General features: G+C 32.9%; 2 protein-coding genes across 2 annotated transcripts in view; both read left to right on the top strand.

The window, feature by feature from the left end:
- Window positions 1–14,910, top strand: part of LOC139483478 (uncharacterized) — a 766,788-nt gene that overhangs the window by 348,000 nt on the left and 403,878 nt on the right. The gene's annotated exons all lie outside the window — the stretch shown is intronic.
- The window catches only part of LOC139482433 (uncharacterized), a 45,845-nt gene that overhangs the window by 24,564 nt on the left and 6,371 nt on the right, over window positions 1–14,910 (top strand). Inside the window, exons 4-6 of the mRNA XM_071266328.1 lie at window positions 12,086–12,243; window positions 12,628–13,860; window positions 14,731–14,808. Of these exons, the coding sequence (XP_071122429.1) occupies window positions 12,086–12,243; window positions 12,628–13,860; window positions 14,731–14,808 (1,469 nt within the window). The remainder of the gene's footprint in view (window positions 1–12,085; window positions 12,244–12,627; window positions 13,861–14,730; window positions 14,809–14,910) is intronic.

Here is a 14,910-nt window from a genome sequence, read left to right as displayed (position 1 = left end):
GTAGTACATTAAAGCAAATAAGTTCAAAGTGGCATAACTCCTAGAAACAAATTGAAGCGTAATTTCCTGTTGATATGCACAACTAAATGGTATTTCCTTATAATCTAAAAAGGTTTCAAGAAAATTCTGTTGTGTGGTTTCAGAGAAGTTGCAATAACAAACTGTTGCAGTAGTACATTAAAGCAAATTAGTTCAAAGGAGCATAACTCCTAGGGAAAAAATGAATCGTAATTTCCTTTCGATATGCACAACTACATAATATGTCCTTATTATCTAAAAAGGTTTCATGAAATTCTGTTGTGTAGTTTGAGAGGAGTTGCGATGATTGAGAAACAGGACTGACGAACTGACGAACTGACGAGCTGACGGATAGACAGACTGACAGACAGATAGATGGGTCAAAAACATTATACCCTCCACAACTTCGTTAGTTGTGTGGGGTATAATTAATGTACGAATTCATTATTTGGAATTCTAGTGTTTTTTATCGTCATGTGTAATGAATGTGTCAGCGTCATAAATAAATTTAAGGTATTGGCTTTGCTTGTTGTTAAATTTAAAGGCTGTAGGGTAACCATTAGCTATTATTGCTCTCATTTACATTTGTAAGGCATTCATATAGTAGATAGTTGTCTCATTGGAAAACATTCCACACTTACAGCTTATTATTATACTATTAAAACTAAAGCATGTACATACCAGATACTGTTGATTTTGCCCCATTTTTCTTTTTAATAGTTCTGTTCAAAAACATGAAAATTAAGTCGTAAGTCTCTTTCACTGACATCTGAGGAACCAATTCTAGAATAAATTAAATTAAAATATTAGTATCAATACCGACACCTAAATTTATGAACTCGTATAAAATATTCAACAGTTGTCTCAAAGTGAAATTCAAAAAGATCCATCAGAATTTGATGGGTTGTGGGTTTTTTTTAAGAAAGATATTGGAAATATAATCAACTAAAAGTTATATCAGTGTTAATTTAAAACAAAAAGTGTCTTTCGACCCTTTCACTTAGAACGGAACAGCCTTTACTGTGATTTTGAATAGATGCAACTACGGTAATATATATAACCTAAGGTAAGTTGACATCTAAGTGAAGTATTTACCACTGGTTGTAAACCAAAAATGTTAATATTTGTATATTCTTATAAATTGAAAGTTTGCTGTGTCTCTTCTGTGACATTTTTACCTCAAAACAATTGGTACTTTTCCACATTATCATATACCCAATGATGCAGATCATCTTTCATCTAACTTTATATGGTCCAGTTCTTAAAAAAGAAGGCATATTAAAATTGAGAAAGGAAATGGTGAATATGTCAAAGCGACAACCACCCGACCATAGAGCAAACAACAGCCGAAGGCAACCAATGGGTCGTCAATGTAGCGAGAATTCCCGCACCCGTAGGTGTCCTTCAGCTGGCCCCTAAAATATGCATAATAGTACAGTGATAATGGACGTCATACTAAACTCCGAATTATACACAAGAAACTAAAATTTAAAATCATACAAGACTAACAAAGGCCAGAGGCTCCTGACTTGGGACAGGCGCAAAATTGCGGCGGGGTTAAACATGTTTATGAGATCTCAACCCTCCCCCTATACCTCTAACCAATGTAGAAAAGTAAAACAATAACAATACGCACATTAAAATTCAGTTCAAGAGAAGTCCGAGTCTGATGTCAAAAGATGTAACAAAAGAAAATAAATAAAATGACAATAATACATAAATAACAACAGACTACTAGCAGTTAACTGACATGCCAGCTCCAGACCTCAATTAAACTGATTGAAAAATTATGTCTTCATCATATGAATATCAGGTACAATCCCTCCCGTTAGGGGTTTAGTATCATACTATCATAAAATATATGAGAAGAACATAACCCGTGTCATGCCAACAACTGTTTTTTTAGAAATAAATGTGTTTAGTTCCGATGCAAAGACCCTATCAGTGAATCAATGTTAAAGCCAAAATATGCAATCTTTAATGACCTGACAACAGTATCGTAACTATATCCCCTTTTAATAAGTCTATTTAAAGGTTTTGTTAGTTTCTGAGGAGAATACTGACATTTTTGTGCTTTATAAAGAATATTTCCATAAAATTGTGGATGTGAAATACCTGAACGTATAAGATGTCTGCATGTTGAGTTATATTTACGAATTATTTCCTTATACCGGTGATAAAATTTAGTAAATGTTTTGACCAGTTTGTGATATCGAAAACCCTGGTGTAATAATTTTTCAGTAATACATAAATTTCTCTCGCTAAAATCTAATACATTGTTACATACACGAGCGAATCGTACAAGTTGAGATATATAAACACCATAAGATGGTGACAAGGGAACGTCACCATCTAAAAATGGATAATTAACAATAAGAAATGAAAAATCATCTCTTTTATCATAAATTTTTGTATTAAGCTTCCCGTTTATGATATAGATATCAAGATCGAGGAAAGGGCAGTGGTCATTGTTATCATTAGCTTTATTTAAAGTAAGTTCTACAGGATAAATTTCTTTAGTATACATACTGAAGTCGTCATTATTTAGAGCCAATATATCATCCAAATATCTAAAAGTATTGTTAAATTTTTGTATCAAATGTTGTTTTGATGGGTCTTTGCTAATTTTAGTCATAAGTTGTAACTCATAACAATACAAAAACAGGTCCGCAATAAGTGGTGCACAGTTAGTCCCCATTGGAATTCCAATAACTTGACGATATACGGAATCTCCAAAGCGAACAAAAATGTTATCAAGTAAAAATTCAAGTGCATAAATAGTATCAAAGCATGTCCAATTGACATAGTTCTTTTGTTTATTGCTACTAAAAAATGATCTAAAAGAGTTTGAACATATGTACTCGCATTCCGACTTTTTAAATGCCCAGTTAATTAGGGATGTGAATTTTTTCTTAATAAGAATATGAGGCAAAGTGGTATATAGGGTAGAAAAATCAAAACTTTGAACAGATTCAAAATCACCAATATATGCATGCAATTTATCAAGTACTTCCAACGAGTTTTTGACACTCCAAAAGTAATTAATTCCACTATTTTCAAAGGCCTTATTTGAACAATTTATTATCAGGTTTTTTATTGTACCAAGTGTACTAGTAAGTAAAACAGACAATTTAGTAGTTGAACAATGGCTGGAAGATGAAATAAATCTATATTTGTAAGGTTTTTTGTGCAGCTTCGGAAGCCAGTACATAGTTGGGACTTTCATTGTGTTTGGTTCTGCTTGTAAAGAAGTAGCTAAAAGTTTATGTTTGTTACAGATGTCGTTTTCTGAAAATGAAGTCAGTTGGAATGTTGGTGAATTCGTGATTTCCTTTTGCAGAACCTCTATATAAAATTTACGTCAAACAATAATGATATTATTAGCAGCTTTATCAGCCGGGACAAAAACAAATTCCTTGGCTAGTTCTGTTAGTTTATTTTTGATACGCGAAATAGGGTTTTTATAGTTTTTGTTGAGGGTAAAATGTTCTTTAAAATGTTGTATTCGAATATCAACTATCTTCATTACTGAATTAAAAAAAGAGTCCAAAGATTTTTTGTCAGCTTTTTCCCGTTTTACCCATTTCAAACAGTAGGCGCGGAGTGAGTCGTTGATGATATTACGACACTCATTCCAGTTAACAGTTGACGGGGGACGATATTTAGGTCCTTTACTGAGGAATGATTTTAACTCTCGGTCGCGAACGATGTTAAGGTCTCCTGTTATAACATGGGAAATTGGTCCATAGGTGTATTCTGAATTACTGCAATTACACGACATAGGTGTATTTTCAGTGATATTTACATCTTTACACAATTGGCTATAATTAAACACATATTTTCGAGTAGATTTCTTGTAAATATAACAAATGAGAGGGAGTTCAGTATTATCAAAATATCCAGGAATTTTGTCTTTAACGGAATGGTCGTTAAAAATACCGGCAATATTTACAAAATCAAAACCTTTATTGACATACTTTATTTTAATAAAATGTTTTTTATGATCTTCAGGGCGATCAATTTTTGGAAACAGTTTAGAATAACAATATGCCATTATAATTTGGACAATTTCATACTTAGGACTGTAATATGAAATTGTGTTGCAATCCTCTAAAATTTTATTTAATTTATTTATAGGTAAAGAACAAAGCTTGGTTAACAGATAATGTCTGCCGTTGTTTTTTGAAATGGAAATTAGGTCCGAAATATTTGTATGGTTGGTCCGAAATTTTCTTTGATTGCGATTTTTTCTGCGTCCATGAGAACGATTTTTACGAACAGTTTTAGAAACTATATTCAAAATGTTAACAGAATCGGTTCTTGATATATTGCCAATTCCCATGATATTATCATTAAGACCGAGAGGGTAGACTGTCTGTAATTTTTTAATCCAATTTAATTCATTTATTTTTCGTGATCGTACAAACTTGTTCTCTATTGGTATAAAAATTGATATTGTTATACATGTTATAAGTTAATTAAAACCATACTAGATATTGTTTTTAAACACATGCACATTTAAGCTACAACAATCTGTTCAATCTAAAAAAAATAGTAATGGTAGGTACATGTAGGTATTGATTTAACAACCGACCATATTCTATGTGCCTGTACCAAATCAGGAGCCTGATATTGAGTGGTTCTTGTGTTTTGCTGTTTGTCATATTTGTTTTTCTTTTAATATTTTGCATAGTTTGTTAAAATGTTGTGTCATAACACCATTGTCCTGGCTGGTGCACTCAAATTTAGTTCAACTCCTCCACATTCTATATGTGCCTGTCCAAAGTCAGAAGCCTGTAGATGAGTGTTTCAGGTGGTTGTTGTTTCATGTAATGTCAATTATGTCTTGTTTTCGATTACTGTTTTGTAATAAATTGGACTTTTAATTTTCTAAATTGAATCGTTTCATATTGTAATGTTCTTATCAGGACTGGCAAGACCAATTATAGCCATAAATACATGATATAAGTTTGTGTCATAGTTAAATTGTGACAGGAACCTTTGTGATGTCCAGTCATGGTGGACAAATAACTATAAGGGGTGTGGTTTACACACAAGTCTAAAAAATAAGAAGAGATTGATTGATTGTTGGTATTTTAGAAGGTGGAAGACTTGGATGCTCATACCTTGTATAAAGATGCCTTATGTTATGAAGTTTCCGTCTGTCATATGTCCCTTGTCCTTGACCTCATATTCATGGTTCAGAGAGTTCTTGAAACTTCTCTCTTATTATGTGTATTAGGATAACTATATGTAGTACATGCATGTTAGAAATTATTATAAATTAAGGAATGTATCTCCCTCATGCAAAGCTCTGATTTCTTTCATGGATTTGGCTATACTTTATGGACCTTGTGGATTATAGCTCTGCATCTTTTATATAAGCTTTGAATTACACATATTTTGGCCACGAGCATCACTGCAGAGACACGTATTGTCGAAATGCGCATGTGGTGCAGGAAAATTTGTACCATTAATGTTATTACTATCACTGGGTCGATGCCTCTGCTGGTGAACTGTTAGTCTCCGAGGGTATCACCAGCCCAGAAGCCAGTACTTCTGGAATGAAAATACGGATTTTTTTTGTGTTATTAAAATTTGCTGCTACAAAATGTTAGAAATTATTATAAATTAAGGAAAGTATCTCCCTCATGCAAAGCTCCCATTCCTTTCACAGATTTGAACTATGTCCAGTGCACGATGTTTTGTCGATATTGTCAACATCGCAATGTCAACTTTATAGTGTCTTTATTGTGTTTACATTGTATCCTATCAATATGTTCTATACCTTTCTGTTTACATCGTTCACATCGTATACATCGGGATGTTGACAATATCGTGTCGACATCGTGTTTATATTGTATATATATAGAGTCTATAGCTTTCTGTTTACATCGTTCACATCGTATGCATCGCGATGTTGACAATAACGTGTCAACATCGTGTTTATATTGTATATCTATATATAAAGTCTATACCTTTCTGTTCGCATCGTTCACATCGTATACATCGCGATGTTGACAATAACATGTCAACGTGTATATATAGAGTCTATACCTTTCTGTTTACATCGTTCACATCGTATACATCACGATGCTGCCAATATCGTGTCAACATCGTGTTTATATTGTATTTATATATATAAAGTCTATACCTTTCTGTTTACATCGTTCACATCGTATACATTGCGATGTTAACAATATTGTGTCAACATCGTATTTATATTGTATATATAGAGTCTATACCTTTCTGTTTACATCGTTCACATCGTATACATCGCGATGTTGACAATATTGTATCAACATCGTGTTTATATTGTATATATATATATAAAAAGTCTATACCTTTCTGTTTACATCGTTCACATCGTATACATCGCAATGTTGACAATATTGTGTCAACATCGTGTATATATAGAGTCTATACCTTTCTGTTTACATCGTTCACGTCGTATACATCGCGATGTTGACAATATCGTGTCAACATCGTGTTTATATTGTATTTATATATATAAAGTCCATACCTTTCTGTTTACATCGTTCACATCGCATACATCGCGATGTTGACAATATTGTGTCAACATCGTGTTTATATTATATATATAGAGTCTATACCGTTCTGTTTACATCGTTCACATCGTATACATTGCGATGTTGACAATGTCGTGTCAACATCGTGTTTATATTGTATTTATATATATATAAAGTCTATACCTTTCTGTTTACATCGTTTACATCGCATACATCGCGATGTTGACAATAGTGTGTCAACATCGTGTTTATATTGTATATATAGTGTCTACACCTTTCTGTTTACATCGTTCACATCGTATACATCGTAATGTTAACAATATAGTGTCAACATCTTGTTGTTGTATATACATTTTTTTTCGTTTTTTATTTTTTTAAATAAGTTAACATGGTTAAGCAGTTAGTTATAGAGTTAAAATTGTTTTCGATTTTTCATTTCGGCGTCTTTTATTATTAACTATGCCATATAAACTTTGCTCAATGTTAAAGGCCATACGGTTATCTATAGATGTGCCAGTTAGTATGTATGTACTGTAAATTTAACTTTTTTGCAATCATACCACTTCTTTTTTTATAAATACCTTTCTGTTTAAATTGTTTACATAACAGTGCTTACGATATTTTGTCAAAATCGTGTTTATATTTTATATTGAGTCTATGGTATGTATATAAACGTTGAACTAACTGCATTTGTTTGCACCTGTCCTTAGTCAGGAATCTGTCGTTCAGTAGTTGTCGTTTGTTGAATTGTTCATACGTGTTTCTGGTTTTATGTTTTTTTACATTAGACCTTTATTTTTCCTGTTCAAATAGTTTTACACTAGTGTTTTTTTTTTGTGCCTTTCATAGCTTGCTACTCGATAAAAACCAAAACTCCGTATTAATGTCAAACCTATAGGGGTATACTTATAAAAGATGTAACTTAAATAAAAAGTTGTCTCATTTGAACTTATACCGCATCTTCTTATATGTATACATCGCTATGTTAACGATGTCAACGATGTAAACAATATATATAAGAGTTCAAACAATGTTAACAAAGTTGACTAGATATCGGTTTAATATTGTGTACATCGCGATGTTAACGATGTCAACGATGTAAACAATATATAAGAGTTTAAACAATGTCAACGATTTTCACACGACATTGTTTTAAACTTGTAAACATCACGATGTTAACGATGTCAACGATGTAAACAATATATAAAAGTTCAAACAATGTCAACAATGTTGACACGACATCGTGTTTACATTGTATACATCGCAATGTTAACGATGTCAACGATGTAAACAATATATAACGGATCAAACAATGTAAACGATGTTGACACGACATCGTGTTAACATTGTAAACATCGCGATGTTAACGATGTCAACGATGTAAACAATATATAAGAGTTCAAACAATGTCAACGTTGCTGACACGACATCTGGTTTATATTGTATACATCGCAATGTTAACGGTGTCAACGATGTAAACAATATAAAAGGGTTCAAACAATGTAAACGATGTTAACACAACATCGTTTTAACATTGTATACATCGCGATGTCAACGATGTATACATTATATAAGGGTTCGAACAATGTAAACAATGTTGACACTATATCGTGTTAACATTGTAGATATCGCGATGTCGACAATATTGAATAAACATCCTTCACTGGACATGAATGACATATTTGGCTATACTTTTTGGACCTTGTGGATTATAGCTCTACATCTTTTATATATGCGTTGGATTTCAAATATTTTCGCCATGAGCATCACTGAAGAGACATGTATTGTCAAAATGCGCATCTGGTGCAGGAACATTGGTACCGTTAATGTCATTGCAAGGTCCTCATGCCCGTCAGACAGTTTTCATCTGACCTCGGCCTCATTTCATGGACCAGTGTATAATATTAAGTTTCCCTGGTCTAGTCCATATATCATATACTTTAAGCAATAAGTCTTTTATAATTGGTGTATAAAATGAGTGTAAGGTGTATATGTCCAACTGGCAGGTGACATCTGACCTTGACCTCATTTTCATGGTACAATGGTAATGTTAAGTTTTTTTGGTTTTAGTCTTTTTTAGCTCACCTGGCCCGAAGGGCCAAGTGAGCTTTTCTCATCACTTGGCGTCCGTCCGGGGTCGTCTGTCGTCGTCCGTCGTCGTCGTTAACTCTTTACATTTTGAACTTCTCCTAGAGAACCACTGAATGGAATGAAACCAAACATGGCATGAATGATCCTTAGGAGATGCTGACCAAGTGTTGTCACTTTGTAGCCGATCCATTATCCAAGATGGCCGCCAGCGGGGACTTAGTTTAACATAGGACCCTATGGGAAATGCATACAAATGACTTCTTTTAGAGAACCACTGAATTGAATGAAACCAAACATGGCATGAATGTTCCTTATGAGGTGCTGACCAAGTTTTGTTACTTTGTAGCCGATCCATCATCCAAGAAGGCCGCCATCGAGGGACTTCGTTTAACATAGGACCCTATGATAAATATCTACAAATGTTTTCTTTTAGAGAACCACTAAATGGAATGAAACCAAACATGGCATGAATGTTCCTTTTGAGGTGCTGACCAAGTGTTGTTACTTTGTAGCCGATCCAACGTCCAAGATGGCCGCCATTTGGAGACTTAACATAAGACCCTATGGGAAATACATACAAGTTTCTTCATATAGAGAACCACTGAATGGAATGAAACCAAACATAGCATAAATGTTCCTTATGAGATGCTGACCAAGTGTTGTTACTTTGTAGCCGATCCATCATTCAAGATGGCTGCCAGTGGGGGACTTAGTTTAACAAAGGACCCATTGGTTGCCTTCGGCTGTTGTTTGCTCTATGGTCGGGTGGTTGTCGCTTTGACATATTCACCATTTCCTTTCTCAATTTTATTATACGCATATGGTTACAACCTACAATGCATTCGAATCGCTGTATTAGATGTCGCAAGAAATTCCAATGAATTTGTGTATTTTTTTTTTAATTTGCGTGATGAACCTTTACTTTATAATGTGTCAAAAATCTAGAGCCACGCTTGTTTATGGAAAAGAATTATCTACATCGTATACTAAAATGATCACAAGATATCTATAAAAATTGTACTCCAAAAAAAAAACCAACGCAAGACCTTGCAGTCTTTTTTCCTGTGTCGTTTAAAAGCTATGACAGGTTTAGTAACCACTCGTCTCTATTGACCCGTCTGTCCGTTCATCCTTCAAAACTACCTTGGGTAAATTTTATAAAAGTTTTTTTGTGCTCCATTGAGGGGACTCATTTACAAATCGTTATAATTAATAGCGTCGAAGCGTGAAGGTGATTTCTACATCTACCGTGGAGCAACTTGCTGTTTGGTTATTTTTCATTTTCAAGACTCACTCTAGAAAAAAATCGTCATTATTCTCCTGGCTTGATGGAAAGCAATGATATATTTTTACTTCTGATTTCGGATAATTCAACTCAATCAATTACATGCAGCGTCACAGACCCAGGCACGTCATTAACCTTGACTAATTTGAAAATAAAAATTTCAATTATTTGAGTTCATCTTTTGTACATTTGAACATAGTCTGAACATTTTGAATTATATATTCTACTTAAAAATAATCATTGATAACAGTGTCAAGGGCGGATCCAGTCATTTTCAAGAAGGTTCCCAACCTAGTGTTCAGAGGAGTGTTAACCTTATACCCCATTTAAATGCATTTGCCGTTCAAAAAAGGATGGGTTCCAACCACCGGATACAATTTGTAAAACCCCAATGTTCAAAAATTGAAAAAAGTCGTACGAGTTGGATCTAGTTTTGGAACGGCATTATATGTTTTCACTTTGAGATGACCCATGATTTAAATGCTACCTGTAAGTGTAATTGTAATCCCAATCGTAGGTGTATGGGAGTTTCCGCAAATGTCTAATACTATATGCAATATGTCAACTGTATTTGTTGTATGGAAATATTTTACAACTCAACATACTGAAACTGCACACCAAATATAAATTATCATTCCCTTACAAAAAAGCCAAGAAAACTTTTACAAATTTCATTGTACAATGAGTGTTGTAAAATGATAAACTGTTAGCAAACAGGAAGGTGATTATACACAACAGATATAACAAGATTGAACACGCTGAAATGGTTTGCATGTTCATTGATTTTATGTTGATAGTCCTAAATATCTGAATATATACTTTTACTACAGGTATCACATTAACATAATTAAAGAACATGAAGCCAAAGTCAGATAAACTAAACTAAAATACATATGCACCTTACAATCATTGGATACACAAAATATAGTTGATTTGTTGCTTATAGTTTCTTAGAAACAAACTTGAAAATTAGGTCAAGGTCAAATAAAACCTTTTACCAACAAATGCCATAGATATTGCTTATTAGGTTTTCTCAGAGTAAGATGTTAAAACTCCAATTCATGACTTATTTATGAATTAAATAATTTCGAGTGCTGAAAAACCATAAAACTGGGATTTGTTTTTTGTGGGTGAATGTAAGGGCTGACTGAGAATTTCCTCAATTTTGATAAATTAAGAAATAATTAAGGTTCCAATTCCATCAGCATGATCATTCTAAGTTGACTTTAGATGAAATTTTCTAATTAGTATATGCCTTTTGGTTATACAGCTCTGAACGTGTTTAGGTCTTATACATTAGGCTTTCGAATCTTCGAATTTGAGCATTCCTTATGAAGGTTAATCATGTTTATCTAGAAAAGCGCCTCATACGCACAAAATTAGTAAGACAAACTCAAACAGAATTAAGAAATTTTCAGACAAATAGAGACAGTATACATACATGTAACTTGATTCTAATGATAGAACAATGCACTTAAATTACATATGAAATAATTTCTTTGGTAACGATTTTGATGATACAGTAAATTAGAAACAGTAAATAAAAAGGTCAATAATCAATTAATATTAGAAAATGATTGACACAGTCCATTATAAAAGCCAAAAATAAAATGTTATTTTTAAGCTAGACATCTTGTTATCTTGTAATAACTATTTTTTAGTGAATTCGTTCCTCCATTGCTGGTATCTGCTATAATTTGAAAATGTTGAAAAGTGACCTTTAGCTGTTTATCTTCTTGTCTGTTTATCTTTGGTGAATTGCTGTCTCATTATCCATCATACCACATTTATGACATTAAACTTGAATAATTTAATTTTGGATGTAACTCGTCTTCTGATTGGCTGACGTTATTTTGTTATCAGACCATAGACATGATTTAGTCATGTGACCGTGACGTCATCAACCTTTTTTCAAGGTTTTCTACGGTTTAAAATGGAATTTAGAATTAAATTATAAAAAATGACTGTAATATTTTTTCTGTCTATTCGAAATAACATAAAAAATGTGGTGCACACTGTTAAATAACCCGCTATGCGCGTTATTCAGTATGCACCAAATTTGTTATGTTATATCTTCATATACAGAAAAAAATATTACAGTCATTCCTTAAATGAATGGTGATATGAATTTTTTATATATGTTATACACATTTCTTTGTAGATTTATTCCAATTATGGATGGATTCGATACACTGTTACAGTAGATTGGAAGAGGACAGAAATAAATTTGATGTCAACAAGAGAACATCAGATGATCTTGATCCACCGATAATTATTGTTGGCACTTGGAAAGATGCCTTGATCAGTGACGTAAAAGAGGTATTGGAAATTACAAATGTTGTCAGATGTTTGTATAAAAAAAAAGATGTGGTATGTTTGCCAATGAGACAACTTTCTAAAAGAGACCAAATGACACAGAAACTAACAACTTTAGATCACTGCACGGCCTTCAACAATGAGAAAAGCCCATACAGGAAAGTGTTTATTTGTACAGATACCTGTTTTACTGTTTCACCAGACCAACACATATGACATATATTGACAATATATCAATGCAAGCTTTATCACATTGTAAGGTTAAAAGTGTTCATAGGAAAAGCAATCCGTTTTAATAGTTTACAAATGATCTTTCAACAATATGATATAGAACAATAAACCCATCATGTATGTACGTAGATAAGAGGATTGATTTTTTATTTTTAGATTGGTGATGCATGCAGAGAAAATATTTCAAAGTATGCAGAGAATATTTCAGACGATGAACTAGGACATATCAGGCAAACATACTTCATTTCCAATACAGAAGATGATCCCAGTGTATTCCAGCAAATACGAGAAAACATCCTACATTTAGCAAGAACAATGAGAACATGGAATACAGATTATCCTTTAAAATTTATTCAGCTTGAAAAACGACTTCAAGAAAAGAAAAAGGTGTTACCTATTATTTCCTTTCAAGAAATTCAGAATATTGCTATTGATACACCTCAGCCACTTAATGATGAAGAACTTAGATTGTTCCTGGAATTTCACCACGAGATCAGAGCCTTAGTTTATTTCAATGATCTTCCTTCTTATATTATTTTAGACACACAGTGGTTGTCTGATGTTTTTAGATGTATTGTCACAGCCAAAAAATTTAGTGCTTTTAGTATAAGAAATAATAACAAATGGAAAGAATTGTATAGTAGAGGCAAATTGCATAGCGAGGTTTTAGACGACATATTTAGAAAAAGTGAAAGCATTTTTTCCAAAGACAAGGATCATATCCTGAATGTAATGGAGAAATTTGATATCATTATACGTCCTGACAAATCGAAAACTCAAAGAGATGCTGGTGATGACAAACCTCTTTATTATCTACCTTGTATGATTAAATCAGAACCCGAATGTGATATATATGAAATGTTTAATGTGACGGAAAACGTATGTACTAAGTCTACCTGGTTATGTTATATGTTTAGGTTTCTACCACCTCATTTAATGAATCATTTAATTGCATCACTGTGCAGGAAATATAACGTTGCAGAAGTTGTCACTAAGGAACAGAAAAGACAAATTACTCTTTTCAGAAGCTCAGCTGTCTTTGAGTTACAGAAAACGACAAAATTGAGAAAATTACTTATTATGAAAGGTCCAAATATTATTCAAATTCAGATTTGGCAGTTTGGGAAGCAAGTCACTGTTGAAAGAGGTTTGTTCAAATACATTGCAGACTTTGTGACAGAGGAAATAATCAAGTTAATAAGTACAAGATTCAAGATGTCCAATGTAAGATTTAAGTTGAAGTGGGAATGTGGCCAAACAAAACCAGAGAGTGTGACAGGATCATTTAATTTAAGTGAAGATCAGGAAGAAACATATTATTGTGAGACATGTACTACTATACACACATTCGCTGGTGAATGGTCAGATCTACAACATAAAACATCTGATGTAAGTTAAAGGTTTATTCATATTTTACATGTTATATGTACTCTATATAGAAAATGTGTAATTATATTGTACACTGGTTACAATCTTTCAGTCCTTCAATCTACTTATATCCTATGAAAGTTGTCCTTGCTTTTCTCCTGGGTACTAAAGTTATAGTTATTGAGTGATAAAAATATTATTTGAACTTTAACAGGTCAATGTGTTACTGTTTGTTATTGAAGAAATAATTCATGGGGGTTTGAATTTATACTAATTTTACCACGGGTTGGCTCGTTATGCCGAATATTTTACAGCGAGAGTGAAATATCAGCATAAAGGGCAAACCCGTGGTAAAATCAGTATAAATGCAAGCCCCCGTGGATTATTTCTATTCTATTAGGACGAATATGGCAATTCTTTTTGATGGAGGCACTTTCGGTGAAGGGAAAAAAATTTCCGTTCCCATAAATAACGCACTATTAAGACGTTAAAGAACAGAGCAAATGGAACTAGGGGCATGCTTTAACTATTTCAATAACGTATTTAGATAGGTATGCATGATTTTAAATGATAGCTTAATTACTTGCATGTCACAAAAAAAAACATATGACGTGGGAGTACAATCGGAACCGCCCGAACAATATATTCATATTTTACCACGGGTGTGTACTAGAAGCGTATAATGGACGTCATGTAAGATTTCGATATATATGGGTTAAGATAATTGTATTTTGGGTTAAAGCTTTGCTCTCACCACATAAAATTTATGATTATTTTCATTAATAATTCATAGATTTAAGTAGAGTGATGTTTTAATTAGATATAAGGTAGTAGTGGTCAACCGATAGTAGTTATTAGCTTTTGTTTAAACAATATTTTTTATTGTCACAGAGTTCTGAAAATGTTCCCAGATCTAATCTTCATATCAAAAGCTCAAGTCAAACCCAAACTACAGTTCAATCCACCAAGGTAACAATCTATTATTTTATTGTATAGCATATTTGTATAACTAGTAGAAAGTATTACATCAAGTGCAATGTCAAAGAAGATAAATTTATCAGTATTACTTAT

The sequence above is a fragment of the Mytilus edulis genome, chromosome 7, assembly GCF_963676685.1.
Source record: "Mytilus edulis chromosome 7, xbMytEdul2.2, whole genome shotgun sequence".
Classification (NCBI taxonomy): Eukaryota; Metazoa; Mollusca; class Bivalvia; order Mytilida; family Mytilidae; genus Mytilus; species Mytilus edulis.
This window is presented reverse-complemented; position numbering and strand designations above follow the sequence as displayed.